The sequence below is a fragment of the Mustela nivalis genome (assembly GCF_964662115.1).
Source record: "Mustela nivalis genome assembly, chromosome: 10".
NCBI classification, from domain to species: domain Eukaryota; kingdom Metazoa; phylum Chordata; class Mammalia; order Carnivora; family Mustelidae; genus Mustela; species Mustela nivalis.
The window spans coordinates 96791261-96809277 of NC_139029.1; the positions used below are offsets into that span (position 1 = coordinate 96791261).

An 18017-nucleotide genomic window follows, 5' to 3' on the forward strand; every position below is an offset into this window, starting at 1 on the left:
GATCTGGGTTTTGCTGATAATGTTATTTTCAAGGAAATAAGAATAACACAAGTATGTAATTTTTAAAAAGGTGGTTTTTCGTGTATGTAAATGTTTCACTTTGTGCTGAAAAACAGCCTAGCTCTAAAGAGTTTACAGTTTAACTAGGCAGGGAAATGGAAGCATCGGGAGATGTCTCTACATTTTTATTTTTCCTTTCTCTCTGTTGGAAGACACCTTGGCCGATTCTATACAGAGGTGTTACTTACCCACTGCTGAAATGAACTGGGCGGAAACGCCAGCCATCCTTCATCAACAACACCAAACAGATATTTCGGGCAGAGAAATGGAAGAGCAGTTTTGCCTGTTGAATTTGTAGAGGAAAACGTGGGTGATTGAACGTATGCATCAAACCCTTTGGTCCCAATCCTCCTCTCTCCTTTTGAAGGTGTGGTAAGCATTCCCTTGAGGACTGTTCATTCCAGAGGAAATATGATCACAGAATCATTTGGGGTGGAAAAGACTTGCTGAGGTCACCTGGCCCCATCTGGTAACCTTAACAAGAATTCTAGCATCAACTCTTCAGAAGGAGGCTGTTTGTTAACAACTTCCTTATCCCACATACAGCTGCTGTACATTCTAGGTGGGCTCTCTGCCTTGTCCTCCAGTGAAACAAATCATTAGATGGTGTGTGTGTGTCTCTGCAGTGGGAGTGTTGTTTGTACCCATATATGTGTCATTGTAGCTCTTTGGGTAAGATTAATTTTGATTCTTTCCTACTGTTTGTACAGTACATACACACCCAGTTCAACTATATATAGGAATAGTTTTTTATAAAAAGGAAGATGTTTTTAGTGAGTAAATTTTGACTTATGATGGCATTATTGTAGATTTATTGTGTGTAATGATTAATTTTATGCATCAACAATTTTATGCTGAGCCACTAGGTACACAGATTCTTGATCTAACATTCTGGGTGTTCCTGCAACAGAGTTTTGGGATGAGATTAACATTAAAATTGGTAGGTTTGAGTAAAGCAGATTGCTCTCCATAATATGAGTGGGCCTCATCCAATCAGCTGAAGGCCTGACTAGAACCAGAAGATTGATTTCCCTAAGTAAGGAGGAATTCTCCAGCAGAAGGGCCTCAAAGTATTAGTTTTTAGGGCTCTCCAGCCTACTGGCCCTCTGTGTAGATTTTGGACTTGTCAGTCTCCATAATCCCATGGGCCAGTCTCTTAATAGTGACTCTCTTTCTACATGCACATCCTGTTGGTTTTGTTTCTCTGGAGAATGCTGACAAATGGTGTGGAGGGGGGAAAAAAGCAAGTCAGTATATGTCCTGGATTTATCTCGCTGGCAGTTTTTTGTTTGTTTGTTTGTTTGTTTTGTTTTTTTAAGATTTTATTTATGTGAGAGAGAGAATGAGAGATTGAGAGCATGAGAGGGGAGAAGGTCAGAGGGAGAAGCAGACTCCCTGCCAAGCAGGGAGTTAAATACGGGACTCCATCAAGGGATTCCAGGATCATCACCTGAGCTAAAGGCAGTCGCTTAACCAACTGCGCCACCCAGGTGCCCTGGCTGCCTCTTTTTGAAGTGGTGTTTTCTATTAAAGAGATGGAAAGATCATTGGAGAGGCCATGAGAAAATTGAGATTTTGACCTGACGTCTTCTAGCAAGCTGTCTTTCGGTTCCTGACCCTGTCATTTTCCCTTTCCGAGCCTCACTTTCCCGTCTGTAGGAGTTTGAGCTAAGGGATTTCCAGCTCGATGATTCCATGAGATAACAAATGTTGAACATTTCAGCGAGCTACCGAGGAGGCCTCTGAAGGCAGTTCTCCCGAGGACTGCCCAAGGACTACATCAGAAAAAAAAGCCAAGGATGGATATATACAGTAGTGGTGGTGGTACAAGGCCAAGCACAGTGACGAAAAAAATCATGACAAGAAAGGATGCTCTGCACATCAAGTAGGACATTCCAATTGGTTCGTTGTTAAACATGGAGGAGTAAATGTCCGCATGAGAACCTGTAGCTTCTGTGCCTTCTCCTCGAAGGGCAGATGGTCTCACTTTGAGGGCACCCAGAATCCGTCTCTGAATTGGAGGAATGCTTTTTTTTTTTTTTTTTTTTTTGCAGCAGAGTAGGGTGGTGGTGAAGTCTTGACAGCTGTGACAAGCTCTGAGGCCCTCCGGCCAAACTGAGGGGCCTCTAGCACAACCAACAGACAGGAAATGCCTGACCCCAAGGACATCGTTGCTATTCTTGATCCAAGAGATTGGAAGGCGTCTCAGACTAGCTCTGGCCAGTGGGATTGTCTATTGATTTCTCTGTTGCCTTGGTTTGAGCCTGTCTCTCTTTTTCAACTTGGGCTTTCCCCTCCAGGTAAAAAAGCGGTAACCACAAGGAGGAAACCGTATTATTTTAGCTTCTCCTGTCTGGTGAGTACTCAGTATTTAGCTGCAGTAATCTTTTGGCTTTCTGTAAGAAATTAATGTTCACCTCATGTGGCAGTCTGCCACTGGTCAGGTTGGCATTTTGGGTTGGACAGTCTGGGTGTGTGACTGGGGAAATCAGCTGCCCCCTTTGGATGTGGACACACTCTCCTTGATCACTGGAGGCATGCAGGCAAATAATGGTGAGGTGGATTTCTTTGCCTCTGGGGTTCTTTCCAACCACAGGCTCATCGTGAGGAGGCAGGACCCTGATGGGCATCTCCCCAGAGAGGCTAGTGCTGGTTGACTGTTTACTCAGTTGGTGCTGAGGACTGACAAATGATTAACCCCATGGAATCCCTGGTTAGACCCCAGTTATGGTCATGAGTTCAGCCTTTTGAACTGCAGACTAAAATTGTTTTTCCAGCATTCTCCCCAGTTGGCGTCCCTGCCCGTTCCTGCCCAGCCTCTGCTATGGAAACCCTCCCCAGGGAGCAAGTGGTGCGCCTGGGGGGCATGGGAAGTGAAGGCTGGAGGCCTCAGTCCGCTGCTGCGGGGTAGGCGGGGAGGCTGCCTAGCCCTAGCTGAGGTAAGGAAAGCACTCTGGAGAGGATAGGGAGACAGGAAAGGCACTGCAGCCTGGAGGAGGCGGAGTGGGAGCTGCTCCTGGCCCTCTGCCCAGCTGCTTCCTTCCCGTGACATGACAGCCCCGTCGGCCTGGCTCCTGGCCACCTGGCAGTGGCCGTGGCACGTGACTCCCCCACTGGACCGGCCAGGAGTCTGTCGGCAGAGGGCTGTGTGCAGGCCAACCCCTCCACCTGCCAGGGCCCTAGGTGGGCCATGCTCCGCTCCCCCGGCCCCCAGAGCTCAGCGTGCCCTTCCCGGGCAGCAGTGCCAAGGCAAGGGGCCTGGACACGCTGGCCGGAATCCTTAGGGTACCTAGGAGCTGTGTCACTGGGAGCTCATCTGCCGAGCTCTGTGAGCTGTGTTGTTCGTTATGTGTAGACCTGGGTAGATGGCACTCCGTGTGTACTTCCCTGATTTACTGGATTATTGGAGTCAAATGAGCTGCAGCGCCCAGGGGGAGACCGTCTCACAGCAGGGGCCTGGGAGCACCTCGTGCTACTCCACCTACCCTGGCCAGAGGTGGCATGACCATGTGGGGTCCTGCGCCAGAGGCCCTGGAGAACCATGGCCAGCACTGTTTCTTTCAAGAAGGTGGGGGAGTGACCTGGGTTTGTCTGCCCCAGCCTGCTCCCAGAAGTGCGGTTGACTCCATAAATTGGTGGGCCCTCACTTTTGGAAAAGAGCTAGGTTTTGCACATAGCTGCAAAGGGGGCCACTGTGAAAATGTACTGGTACACTGTGGTTAAATGCTAGTTCTGGCCCTGCTCCTGGCTTCACTTCCTTTTCCCCCACCTCATTGCCTCAGTACCTCCTTCCAGCATACTTTATCCCATTTACTTCTATGGCATTGTCTTCACATTGATCTGATTAATCGTTCCATTGGGGTTGAATTTGTCTAGAAGGCACTTAAGCATTTTCCTAGTAACTTTCTAGGGTAATGAACATGACTCTTCTTTGAGTTTGGAGACATGGGGTGGAAAGAGGAGACATGAAAATATTGCAAATTCTAGAAACTAGGATTTAAGCAGTCTTTGCAGAGATAACTGATCCCACCCTGGAGTGATCTGTACCCAAGGAGAAAGGTGTGGTGGTGGGGGGGGCAGGGAAATGGGGGTGGACACTCGGGGCGTTCATAGCTCTGCTGTGCTAGTTGAGTAAACATGAAGATGTGTAATGACACTGACAGTGATGTCCCCTTGGATTACCTCTCTCCTGCATGTCATATGACAAGCCAGAAGAGGCCTTGGGTCCATTCAGACCGAACCTCCTCATGGAACAGAAGCCCAGAGGGGGCAAATACTCAAAGTCACACAGCCCAGGGGCTGTGCTAGTCAGAAACAGGGGCTCCTTCCTCCCCATTGCTGCTAGTTCAATGATTAGCGTTAGATGCAGGATTCATCGGGTCTGCCTCACTGCCTCCGCCGTTACCTGTTTGGTTTTCCGCCCCCACCCCCTTAAATTTCTGTCTCTTCTGCAGGGGTGGGCAGGATATCCCCTACAGTGGAGTCTGGGTTTATGGAACACCTCATTCAGCTCGCTTGTACTTTCTGAATGCAGGTTGTATTATCCGCATCTCCAAACCACTATGGGACTGCACCTTCTTCCCTTACCCTCTGCTGGCTCTTGTGTCCGCAAGGTGGGCTGTTCATTATAAAGTCTTGAGTAGTGAGGCCACAGGAAATTGCGATGTACTTGCCAAAGGCTCTTCTTGGTGAATAGCCGTGAGCTTCAGTTTAGGAGGGGTAAGTGTGTGCATATAATTTTTTAAATCAAGAAGTTCGCGTAAGTTTCCTAACATTATAACTACTGTTTACTGTCACTATGCCTACTGCTTTTCCTAATCTTATAGGATATAAGCAACAATCTGAGGGGTTTGAAGCAGCATGGGGTGGGAGGTTGGGGGAACCAGGTGGTGGGTATTAGAGAGGGCACGGATTGCATGGAGCACTGGGTGTGGTGCAAAAACAAGGAATACTGTTATGCTGAAAAAAAGAAAGTGATGATCTTTCAAAAAAAAAAAATTAGGTACAGTTTTGAAAATCTGGCAAGGAGGTCGAAGGTCTCTTAGGGATTCCATAAGTCCCTGTATTTGTATATGCATGAGTAAAACGTTAAAAAATATATATATCTTATAGGTGGCAGTATAGTTGTTTTTTTCCATGCAAGCTCTGAAGTTGAGCAAGGTTAAGTAACTTGCACAAGGTCACGTAGCTGACAGGATTTGAACCTAGGTCAGTGTAGCCGCACATCTACCACAGTGCCTCGCCACCCATTCATTATCCACCCCTGGCCTTGCCCAAGAAGGCATGTTGCTAGTTTTTGTTTTGAGAATGAATGGGAAAGGAGTTGGAACAAAATGTGCTTACAGATCTACTGACTGACACGTCAGTTATACCACAGTGTTTAGATAAGTTTCTGAAAATTGTCTTCCATAGATTGAGATAAGCACAAGGTCTGCCCTTGTCTTCTTGTTGTTTCTAAAATAATGTAGCTATTCCTTCATTGTGCTTTATCGCATTAAAAACAAAGTTGGCTTTTCTCCTGATAAAAAAATATATATCTTTATTGTAGAAAGTAGAGATGTTCACAAAAAGGAAAAGCGATCCCAAGCAATACACCAGCTCTTGGCTAAGACTGTGAGCACTGGAACTATCCTGTAGGGGTTTGAATCCCCGCTGTGCCACTGGCAATATGTGTGACTTTGAGCTAGTCACAGCTTCTTTGCCTATTCCTTCATGTGTCTCTGAAGTTGAAAATTAGACCCTGCGGGACACCTGAGTGGCTCAGTTGGTTGGGCAGCTGCCTTCAGCTCAGATCGTGATCCCAGCATCATGGGATCGAGTCCCGAGTCAGGCTCCTTGCTTGGCAGGGAGCCTGCTTCTCCCTCTGCCTCTGCCTGCCATTCTGTCTGCCTGTGCTCGGTCTCTCTCTCGCTCTCTCTCTCCCTCTCTCTCTCTCTCTCTCTGATAAATAAATCTTAAAAAAAAAAAAAGAAAAAGAAAAAGAAAGAAAATTAGACCCTGCATCATTGAGTTGTTTAGATTAAATGGTACAAAACCCTTAGATGTGACCAAGAGATGTTTGATTAATACTTCAATAATGTTCTAATTTTCCTCTCTGAATATGTATATACATGTGTAAATATATATGTGTGTGTGTATATATATTATATTGTATGCATATACTAATAAATGAGATTTTTTTTTAAGCCAGCTAGTTTTCATCTAACGATATATCATGACTGCCTTTCCTTACTTCTAAATAGTCTTTAGTACTTGGTAGCTGCCTGGAACCTACTGATGGGTTGGTGTGAATGGAACTGAATCCATTATTGTGGGTCATGAAGGTTTCCAGGTCTGCTCTAACATAGTACACTCTTAAAGAAATCTCAGTAGATGTTGCACCATGAATGGTGTTCCTCTAGGTGACAGGAGCTCCCCACTTTTTGTAGGGCATACCTAATCTTCCCTCTCCTGGTGTGAATGAGGATCTGAGCATTTCCCTTTGGGAGCTCAGAAGCTTCTGAGTGTGGCACCTGTGAACTTCTGTATTCTAGCCCTATCTGGGGAACTCGGGCTCTGCCTCTTTTCCTTCCTCTCCCTTAAATCTATAAAAGCTGTGTTTCTTTGTTTAATATTTCTGGTATCTGGTATCTCTTGGTTCCTGAGAAATCACATCAGAAAGTACTCTCATTCTGTTTCTGTACCTGAGGTATGAAGAAGGTGTGGTGTCCTTTTTAAAAGGAAAACAGGAGAAACCCTAAGCATCTCTGTTTTCCAGGGTGGACCCCCAATGCCTACCCTTCTGGGTGAGCTGTAGTCACTTCTGTATCATTCCAGGCACTATGCCCTGCCATTAGTGTTTATCTTATTTTATTTTATTTTATTTTTAATTTAATTTAATTTAATTTAATTTAATTTAATTTAATTTAATTTTAACTTTATTTGTCAGAGAGGGAAAGAACAAGCAGGGGAGTGGCAGGTGGAGGTAGAGGAAGAAGCAGGCTCCCTGCTGAGCAAGGAGCCTGATGTGGGCCTCAATCCCAGGACCTTGGGATCATGACCTGAGCCTTAGGTAGCCACTTAACTGACTGAGCCACTCAGGTGTCCCTGCCATCTTAGTTTTATATTTCTGGCAACATGCTTATTTGATGATTCTATTGATGTAGAATTCTGCTTGCTGGTCTGAGATTGTTTCCCTGGAAGTGGCCGCACCCCTTCTCTGCTTTTAGCCTCTAGCAAACCAATAAGTCACGTGTTTTGAAAATCCTGCTCTGCCCTCTCCACCCCGAGCCTTCGGGGTATGTCATCTATGCAGACTCTAGGGATGTATTTGTCTGTAGAGTCTGAGCTCCAGAAGACAAAGAGAGTTACGGATGGAAGTGACTTGGGGTCAGTAGTATCTCATGTAATATTCCTTTTTCAAAGTTTATGGCTTTACTGAGATTTTCTCCTAGAGCTTAATCCTGGGTGTTTGGAACCTGTCATTTTAAACTGTATTGAGTCTCAAGATGAGTCTCAAGAAACTTAGCTACATTCCAGGACACTGATGACTAAACAGCTGCAGACACGGCCATTTTCTTTTTTTGCTTTTCTTTCTTTCTTTCTTTCTTTCTTTCTTTCTTTCTTTCTTTCTTTCTTAAGATTTTATTTACTTATTTGAGAGAGATCACAAGTAGGCAGAGAGGTAGGCAGAAAGAGGAGGGGGGAGCAGGCTCCCCGCCAAGCAGAGAGCCTGATGTGGGGCTCGATCCCAGGATCCTGAGATCATGACCTGAGCCGAAGGCAGAGGCTTAACCCACTGAGCCACGCAGGCGCCCTGACATGGCCATTTTCTGATGATGGTTAAGGGTCAGGCTTGGCTTTTCACTGTAATCTAGGGAGTATATCCTCATCTCTGAGAGAGGGTAGAATATGTTAGGGCAACGGGTCTGTGAAAATTATGGTGGTGATTGTATGTCTGAGGTGTGCTGGAATGGCATCAGGACTTAAAAAGAGAAATAATTCATATTCCATATTGGATGGAGAAATGGCCTGTGTATTCCACATTTGTAATGCTCCAAGTATCAGTTTCTCGCTACAGTGTTTTCTAAAGCCCATTTTAATGTTTCCTTCTGATATCCTCCCTGGGAGAAAGGTTAAGTAGCATTGTCCTCCTTGCACTACCCAAGAGGAGGTGGAGACAAGAACAGGTGAATTTCCTTGCCTTGGACCCTGAAATCAGGCTGACAAGAGCTTGCAAAGGCAGGAAAAGCTCCCAGGCAAGGAAAGAGCATTTTGCTCAGCGGTATTCATGTATGTCCTGTCTGGGGGCTGCTGAGCCAGAGAGTGCTGGACACTTCAGTGTCACAGTTCAAGATCCTTGACCGTTAATCTGCTTTGCTGCCTTGAGCTAAGCCCTCAGAGTGATGGATGGCAGAAGTCGATTATTTTTGGCTCGGCTGGTCCGTCTTGGCAAGGGGCCTTTACATGTAAAACTGATATCTACAAAGGGTTTTGGAATCTGATGTCATTTTTTTCCTACAATTCACATGTTGGCCTGTGCTGTAGATGGGGTTATCTGTTATGTGAGGGTCACGTTCTTGTTTGGGGCTCCCTGTAGAGATGGCTTCTAATACAGAAGGCCCCTGCATCCTCTTCCACACCCCAGCAGACTTGCTAGAGCTTCAATCTCTTGACTCACTGGGTGCAGGAAAGCAGCAGGCCCTTGCTGGTTTAATCCCCACCTTACTGCTTATAGGTTAGTCAAAGGCTGACGGGGTCCTTCTTTTTGAACTTCATGTTTTCTCAGCCGAAAAATGGGAACAACCACTGTTAAGGCTAAAAAGCCAGGTTAATGGAGAATCCACTTCGGAGATGGGAGGAGATGACTCAGCATCCAATCCAGTGGGAGTTGGCATGTGATCTCAGATGGAGTTGCCACTGTTCCCATGCCACCCAGCCCAGCATCTTTTGTGCTTGGTTCTCTGCATCTTAAAATGTGACGTGGAGCAGAAATTTGTCATCTAGGTCTTGAACCTCTACACATTTTCTTGGACTGAGCCACTGATTTCCATGGAAATCAAAGCCAGATATGGTGAGGGGGTGAGGCCAGACTGACCTGACCTATATCTGTGTTTTTTCTGGAACAGGGGTCCCCGGTCACCTCCCTTGTGCTGTTCTTCCTGGATGGAACAAGAAAATAAACAGGGTGTGTGTGAAGCTAAGGACTCAGCAGACAAAGGGATGGGCTCTGATTTTGAGAACTCTGAAGACAGAGAACGGGACCCAGAAGAAAGAGGAATGGGCTCTCACCCACAGGATGCCAACAAGAGAGAAGGCCCCCCAGAGCAGGAGCTGGACTCCAACCCACATGATGAAGCTCTGGGAGGGGACCCAGAAGAGAGGGAACTGGTATCTGACATCTGCCCAGGTGAGGAAAAGCTGGCATTTCCATGGAAGTTGCCCCCACTCACAGTTATTTCTAGCTCCTCTAGAGTTAGAACCCAGCGCAGCATTCTTTGTGGGAGAGCCCTCTAGCGGAGACCATTACGCGGAACCATAAGCCTGAGGAACCTTCTTTTCTTCAGTCCAGTCTGAGGGGGGCTGTTCTGGTAAACGTGGATGAAGAAGGTAACTCACTGGTGTTGCACTACAGTGTACAGAACACTGCTATAAATTAACACTTGCAATAACATGAGAGGGAGCACAGCTAATATCAGAACCTACCTCATCAGGTTGTTGGGGGAGTTTAGATAAGTTGCTGCATTTGAAGACTTATCACAGCATTGAGCTAATAAAGTGTCCAGATGTTTGCAGTTATAGTCATCATCATCTTTGTTCACAGATAAGGAAACTCAGTGGTAAGTGACCGGGTTTATATGGCTAACGCCCAAAGTGCTCAAGGTCTCTGCCAAATCCCTTGGTATTCCTGACCTGGAAAGAGGAAGCGCTGGCCCTCTGCCTTCATCCACATCCTTGGTCCTATCTCTGGGCATTTGTTGCTTTATACTGCTCTGTGCATGCCTTGGGGACAGAAATGAACTGAAATACCTTGCGGTCAAGACTAATGAGGTTACATTCCCTCCCCTGTGACACATCCCAGACTTCCTCCTGCTCTCCCCTGCAGTGTACACAACACCTAGTCTTTATTATCTTAGTAACTTTCTGGAGTGCCCTCTGCTCCGTGTTAAGCAGCCAGAGAGAGGTGTGTGTTCTGGAAGTCTCTACGCTGGGATCCCCAGCTCTAGGTCCTGTGCTCATTCTTCCTGCCTGGCTTACATAGTAAAGCCCTTAAGGTGGGGTGTGTTTGGGTTTGTTGTTCCACCCCTAACAAGTTTTGTTTTAAAAATCAGCCCATTACCTCATTAGGACGGGTGATCTTTTCTTGTGGTTGGCTGGAGTGGCCTTGTCTTTTGAGGCCAGGGCCCTGAAAAGCATTAGGAGCTGTGAGAGTAAGCTAATGTCTCCTGAGATCCCACAGAGTCCTACCCAGCCCATTTCAAGCAGACTGTCAAGCCTTCAGATGACTCTGCTGAGTGGAGCCTCGGGTGCCCTGGGTGGGGCCTGGGCCCCAGAGACAGTTGCTGTAAGAACTGGCCAGCCAAGGGGCGGTTGAGTGACCTTTGCCTGGGTTTCAGAGCACACTCTCCTGTAGGCCTTCCTCAGGAGGCACCAGGTGGGAAGAAGGCTGAAATCGCGGGGGTCTTGGGGGAGGGGTTGAGAATACTCTCAGGAGGGTGGCCTGCACTTTTACCGAGACGTGCCCTCCGGGTTTGCCTCTCGAGCGCCAAGTATAGTCACGACCACTGCCACCTTTTCTGTTGCAGAGGAACTGCTGAGCGAGGAAGAAGGGGCTGCTCTCCGCGAAGATGATGATTACCAGTCTGGCGTAGCCGAGATGGCCATGTTCCCGGGACTGTCGGAGTCCGACAGCATTTCCCGGAGCCCCCGGGAAGAGGAGGAGGAGGAGAGCGCTGGGGAGAACCGGCTGCACGAAGAGGAGCAGCCGCCCCCTCCCATGCTCCCCTGGAGGCGGCATCTCTCCCTGGGGAGTCGGCACCGGGGCGACAAGCCCGCCCACCGCCGCTTCCGCCGGCTCCATCACCCCATGGCCATGGACCTCGGGGAGCTCGACAGCCTAATGGCCAGCATCATGGACGCGCCCACCATCTGCCCGGACTGTGGGGAGAGCTTCAGCCCCGGCGCCGCCTTCCTGCAGCACCAGCGCATCCATCGCCTGGCGGAGGCCGCCGCCGCAGCCAGCCTGGAGCCCTTCGGCTTTGCGGGCGAGTGCGGCGCCATGGTGGGCGTGGCGGGGGGCTTCGGGGCGGGGCCCGCGCTGGCCCGGCCCCCGCGCGAGAAGCCCTTCCGCTGCGGGGAGTGCGGCAAGGGCTTCAGCCGCAACACCTACCTGACCAACCACTTGCGCTTGCACACGGGCGAGCGGCCCAACCTGTGCGCTGACTGCGGCAAGAGCTTCAGCTGGCGCGCGGACCTGCTTAAGCACCGGCGCCTGCACACGGGCGAGAAGCCCTACCCGTGCCCCGAGTGCGGCGAGGCCTTCAGCCTCAGCTCGCACCTGCTGAGCCACAGGCGGGCGCACGCGGCAGCCAGCGGCGCGGGGGCGGCGGCGCTGCGGCCCTTCGCCTGCGGCGAGTGCGGCAAGGGTTTTGTGCGCCGCTCGCACCTGGCCAACCACCAGCGCATCCACACGGGCGAGAAGCCGCACGGCTGCGGCGAGTGTGGCAAGCGCTTCAGCTGGCGCTCGGACCTGGTGAAGCACCAGCGCGTGCACACGGGCGAGAAGCCCTACATGTGCTCCGAGTGTGGGGAGACCTTCAGCGTCAGCTCACACCTCTTCACGCACAAGCGCACGCACTCGGGCGAGCGGCCCTACGTGTGTCGCGAGTGCGGCAAGGGCTTCGGGCGCAACTCGCACCTGGTGAACCACCTGCGCGTGCACACGGGCGAGAAGCCCTTCTGTTGTGGCCAGTGCGAGAAGCGCTTCAGCGACTTCTCGACGCTCACGCAGCACCAGCGCACGCACACGGGCGAGAAGCCCTACACGTGCATCGAGTGCGGCAAGAGTTTCATCCAGAGCTCGCACCTGATCCGCCACCGCCGCATCCACACCGGCAACAAGCCGCACAAGTGTGCGGGCTGTGGCAAGGGCTTCCGCTACAAAACGCACCTGGCGCAGCACCAGAAGCTGCACCTGTGCTAGGGGCCGGGCCTCGGGGAGGCTGCCCTGGTGGGGAGCATGTGGCGAGGAGCAGTTCTGGGGATAGAGCTTGTGGAGAGAAATGGGGAAGGGGCGGGAGGGACAATCTGAGTGACCGGGGAGTCTTGGTGTTAGGGGGTCTTGAAGGGGAGTGTGGTTTTTGGGGGGTGTTCTTTTTTGCCTGCCTCCCCAACGGGACGTGTTTGGGAGATGTGCTTGAGCCATGACGTCTTCAGATACACGCAGTAGGGGTTGAAGAGCACGGAAGAGCAGGCACTTTGAGGACGTTGAAGAAGGGGGGTTAGGGGAGTGAACAGGATGGCAGGCAGTAGAGTAGGTCGGGCTGTGGGGGCCTATGGGCGTTGGGAGAGGCTTATGGGGTAAAATAAAAGGCGGGTATGAATCATTCTGTCCTGGGCTCACCAGGTGTTAGGTTAACACTGTTTGCCCTGTCGCCCCAGATCAGCCGTAGTCTCATGAAAAGTAGAGGAACCTTGTCGATGCTATGGGAGAAGATATTTAGTATATATTCCCCTTCATTTCTCTGAGCCACAGTTAGCTGCTATTTTGAGGCATCCAGGGGAAACTGGGCAGGAAAGCTTATGCACTCTGATTTGCAAGGACAAAATTGAAGTTTGGAAATCCGTTCATAATAGGCTTTAAGATCACCTGGGAAATCTTGGTTCTGCTCCCCCTGGTTCTTTGCCACTTCCTTTAAAGTAGTCTAGCTTCATGCTGGGTCAAGGTGGTCTGTGTGGATGGGAGGTGTTCGGTGTGTGCCAAGCCTGGTATTTCACGTCTCACTTGTGATCTTCGAAGTGCAGGGGAATGAAACAGTCCCAGCTATGTGTGGCTTTCCCTTTTCCAGGTCAGCATGTTGCTTGTTTGAAGTGAATCTCAGATCAGCAACTATTGCCCCAGTGACCTACTACAAAAGTCATCTAGCTCAGAGTTTTGCTGGCCTTATGTGAGAAATCCAGGAAAGCAAATGTTCACAGGTTGGAGTGCAGAGCTTCTTTGTCTCATTTGCCTTTGCTCTGTATCCAGTGCCCCCCTCCCTCTTGGTAGTAATGGGGGAGATAATCGAACAGCCACCTCCATCCATATTGATATGGGCTTTTGGTCTGAATAGAGATATCTTTTATGTACACAGGGAGGCACAGTAGAAAGCTCAAGGGTTTACACAAGGAAGGCCCAAGCAGGGAAAGGTGTTAAGTGCAAAATTGCCAAATAGCACAAGCAATGAATGTTTTCTGGTTGTTATATAAATGCCAAAATAGCACTTTTTTATTTCTAAAGTGCTTTATGCTTTTTAACGACCGTTAATTGTTTCTCACACCTTTGTGAGGTAGATCAGTATTATGACCCCTGTCGTAGGGAAGACCCGAGGACAGGAGTACAGCAGGCTGTTTGGAAGACAGGCTGACGACCGTGGGGATAGGTATGGTCAAACCTTTTGTGTTCTCCTGTCAGCTGCTAGAAAGACTTAACCTGTCATGATTTATATAATAAAATGAAGACACTGAAAATTCTTAATGCTTCATGGAAAACTTAAGGCTAGTCTAGAAGGGCCAAAGATGTCCTTATTGACAAAGCTGGTCTTTGTCACATAATTAGGGTATCTTAGGATTGTTCCATTTCTAGTAGGGGGCTGTAGTTAGATGACTCTTGTACAGATTTCGGTTACCTGTACGGAAAATTCCTCCCCCAGGTTAGCCTTTAGGAATTAGAGTTGTGGAAAGCAGTCTTGTTTTCTTCACTAGTGATTGTTAGTTGTTCTGTACTTTTCATGGAAGCATCTTCACAAACTGTTGGACACACTTGAAAGCAAGATTGTTTTTACAGTTATAGCAAACTTTCTGTGGATGCTGGTAATTTATACTTGATCAATTGTATTTTAACAAAGAACCTCCTTGGGGACTGTAGGGAAGCATGTTTTTGTCCTTATAAAAACACCTTCCCCCCAAAAGAAAAAATCCTGAGAATTCTGGGCTTGTACAATGCCTGTTGATCTTGCCCTCTTAATCAGTTTTTTGTTATTTACAAATGCAAATCGATTTTCAAAAGATAGATAATTTTGCAAGACACTAATTCTTTATTTTCTTTTAGTTGATTAATTTGAGCAAAATCAATGTCCATTATTTATTCTGACTCTTTACCCTGAATACTAAGTGTATAGGACTCCTTTGAAAATAATATAGCCAATTTGTAGGTAACCTTACTCCTTTGTGTGTTTTTTTATGCACATCTACCTCTTCCAGCCATTTTATGTTCTCTCAAATCTGTGCCTATGAAATCTCATGCAAATTTTGATTCTCCACTTTATGGGTTATTTGGCCTTTGACTGCCATTGTACTCTGTATGGTCTTATCTGCATCAGCTATGTTATATATGGGCAGCTTTCAAGAAGGTTCAAGAGGGAAGGGGCATTGAAGCTCATATGAAATAATTTGGTGGCAGTGGAAATGTTTGGGTTTCATTGACCTCTCTTCTTTCAAGTACCATGGGTAAGAGAGTCAGCTACCACTTCAGTATCCCTTTGAGGAGCAGATCCCTCAGCAGAAGAAAAGAGCCCAACCACCAAAATCCCCACTCGCATGGTGCATTTAAAATGTGATTCCATTTTTCCTACACTTCTTCAGGGATCATAGCTGCATTAAGTGAATTTAAATGCAGTCAGGAGGCTGGTTCTTGTATCTAGTTCAAGAATAATAGTTTTTCTTCAGCAAGCCCCACTGTGATGCACCCTTAAAAATGCTACTTTGAAGATTCCTTCCATCAACTCATTCATGCTGGTGGAGGCAAGTGTATCATTTGTTTCCCGGGGAGTTTGGTCAAGTGCAGGCTGCTCTTGGCTTAGCAGAAGCCGGAGCAGTTTCGGTAAGTTAAATGGCTTGATGCGATCTTGAGCTCTGAGTTGGAAAGAGAAGATGAGAAGTTAACCCCTTGAGCCATGTGGTTTCTTCAGGATCAAGAGGCTCTACATATGTGAGAAAGTACAGATGAAGAATCTGTGTTCATAGACAATCTGGACTGTGTTTCTGAAGTTTGCGCACATTTCCCTTCAGTATAATGTTATTTTACAGCTGTTTGTTAAAATAGTGAATAATTTAATGATCCTAAATGTAACAGGTTTTGTGTGAGTGTGTGCTTGTATATGTGAGAATTGCTTTATTTTCAGGTGGTTTTATTTAATGATGGTTCCTCGGACAGCGTTCTGGTGTTCAGCAACCCATATGGAACATTTGTCATTAAATCCATATCAGTCTTTTCCCATGTCATTCTTCTTTGTCATCCATTAAATGGCACTGAGATCCATATACAGAAGCTTACTGTCTGGTAGAACAGGGGTCAGCAAACTACTGAGTCTAGCCTATCTCCCTTTGCAAGTAAAATGTTCTGGGCTGTGGTCCTCTCCATACAACCTTGCTTACATGTTGTCTGTGGTTGGTTTTGCTCTACCACAGCAAGGCTGAGCCTTTGTGACAGAGGCTACATGGCCCACAGTCCTAAAATGTTTACTCTCTGGATATTTACAAACAAAGGTTGCTGACTCCTGTGTTTGAGTGTTCTGGAAGACCCTGGATCATCCTGGAACTGGTTGATGTCTACATAATCTGCCTGTTTTAACCAGTAATTCAGCAGGGCACTTCCGTATTCTTGTAGCTTTGGGATGTTGGGAAATGTGTGAATGCTATGCCACTGGTATCAATTTCTTCCTTCCTTGGAGGAACCTTTCTGTGGGGCATTTTGACAGGAAGTGGGGAAAGCCGATATGGGGAAGAGAGGCAGTCTTAGGTCTCACCCCCTAATCTATTAAAAAAAAAAATGTATTCCTGAATAACATCACAAAGTATTTTCCTTCCCTCAGCTCTCAGAAAGGTAACTTAATGGCTGTTGATAATACTGGATGGAACTTAACCAGCTAGACTGGCCTTTTACTTAAAATGTTTTTTAGTTGCTCTGTGCCCAACCTCAGGGAAACAATGAGACAGGCAGTTTGTAAGGAAGGGATTCACAAGAAATAGAAAAAACGCAGCGCGAAAGGCACTTTATGTTCTTGTGATGATCACAACCACCTCCTTGTGTGAGTGTCCACCCACCCTGTCTTGCCTGGCAGGGCCGGTGGATTTGGGGTCCTGGTCATGCACTCAGTCCAGGATTTATCAACATTCCTCCCTAACCTAACTATTCAGGTCTGAAGCAACCACCAGTCTAGCTCCTGGTCCCTAGGAAAACTACTGAATCAAGTATTTGAAGTATTTGTTCAGTGCTCTGTGGAGACATGGCAGTGAACCTGGACTTCTGGGCTCTCTCATGAGAGGATGCTGGTCCTGAACATGCTGTTGGAGCAGGGCTCTGTCTGCCTTCCAGGTAGAGAGGATGTATCTGGTCAACTTGGAATTTTGGGGGCTGAATTAGTTTGAGATCAAGATTTCATTAATCTAACTTAACTATATATGGTAGAATTACCTGGAGAGATTTTTTTTTTTTCTTTTCTTTTCTAAAGATTTTATTTATTTATTGAGAGTGAGAGAGAGCATGAGAGGGAGAAGCGGACTCCCCATGGAGCTGGGAGCTTGATGCGGGATTTGATCCTGGGACTCTGAGGTCGTGACCTGAGCCGAAGGCAGTCGCCCAACCAACTGAGCCACTCAGGTGCTTTAAAAACAAGCCCTACCCCCCCAAAAAAACCCGGGGCACCTGGGTGTGTCAGTCAGTTAAGCATCCAACACTTTTTTTTTTTTAAGGTTTTATTTATCCACTTGACAGATCACAAGTAGGCAGAGAGGGGGAAACCGACTCCCCACCGAGCAGAGAGCCCGATGTGGGCCCAATCCCAGGACCCTGAGATCATGACCTGAGCTGAAGGCAGAGGCTCAACCCAGGCTCCAGAGCCACCCAGGCTCCCCAAGCATCCAAATCTTGATTTCAGCACAGGTCATGGTCTCAGGATGATGAGATTAGGCCCCACATCAGTTCCACGGTGTGAGTGAAGCCTGCGTAAGATTCTCTCCCTCTTCCTCTTCCCCTTTCTGCCCCTAAACACCACCCCACTAACACCACCTCCACCAACAAAATCTGACAACAACCAAAAAATTTTACCAAATGGTGGTTGGTTGGTTTGGGGTGAAGTCCAAGTAACAGTAATTTTACATATAGACCTCCTAGGCAACTTTTATGTGCAACCTGGAATGAGAATTCTATAGGACCAATCAGGCGCCTTCGTGCTCTCTTGGCGATTACAGTAAGTAAAACTAATAAGCCTCACATCCTCTCCCCTGCTAAGAGTATAGAGGCAAAGGGTGTGGGCAGACAGCAAAGCCAGATAATGCCAGGGTCACTGCTGCAGCAAGTCAGGCTTTGCAGCCTGCCCACGCCTGCTAGGCCTACTTTTTATGTACACCTTCCCCACTTAGATAATAAGTAAGGGCCAGGAGAAGTGCCTGTTTTCGCCATTCATCAGATAATGCCAGATGGGCCTCACGGGCTGCTGCTGGCCTTCCTCTGCCAATCATAGACTTCCTGCCTTTCCTTTCTGATCTTCATTCCAACTCAGCTCACTTAACAAAGCAAAATTCCATGCATTTCTCCTTTCCTGAGCTGCCCTTGGCAATAGAGTTGTTTTCTGAATTTTGCTCCTGGAGGGAAAGGGGAGGAGCTCACGCTTCAGGTCTCCAGCTTGAACACACTAGCCCTGGGTTCCGTTCTTTCCTGGCCAGAGCCGCAAGTGTCTGCAGATTACAGTTCCCTGCTGCCCGCCTGTGTTTCCAAGGTC

At 47.8% G+C, this 18017-nt stretch overlaps 1 protein-coding gene across 2 annotated transcripts in view; it reads left to right on the forward strand.

Annotated features, from left to right (window-relative positions):
* The window catches only part of ZNF697 (zinc finger protein 697), a 32863-nt gene extending 17344 nt beyond the window's left edge, over positions 1-15519 (forward strand). Inside the window, exons 1-3 of one of the 2 annotated variants that reach the window (XM_082687933.1) lie at positions 2912-2999; positions 9168-9448; positions 10845-15519. In XM_082687933.1, coding sequence (XP_082544059.1) covers positions 9205-9448; positions 10845-12241 — 1641 coding nt within the window. In that variant the 5' untranslated portion in view covers positions 2912-2999; positions 9168-9204 and the 3' untranslated portion in view covers positions 12242-15519. Of the gene's footprint in view, positions 1-2911; positions 3000-9167; positions 9449-10844 lie in introns of those variants that run through there. The other variant, XM_082687932.1, reaches the window with a different exon arrangement.
* Positions 15520-18017: the final 2498 nt, after the last annotated feature.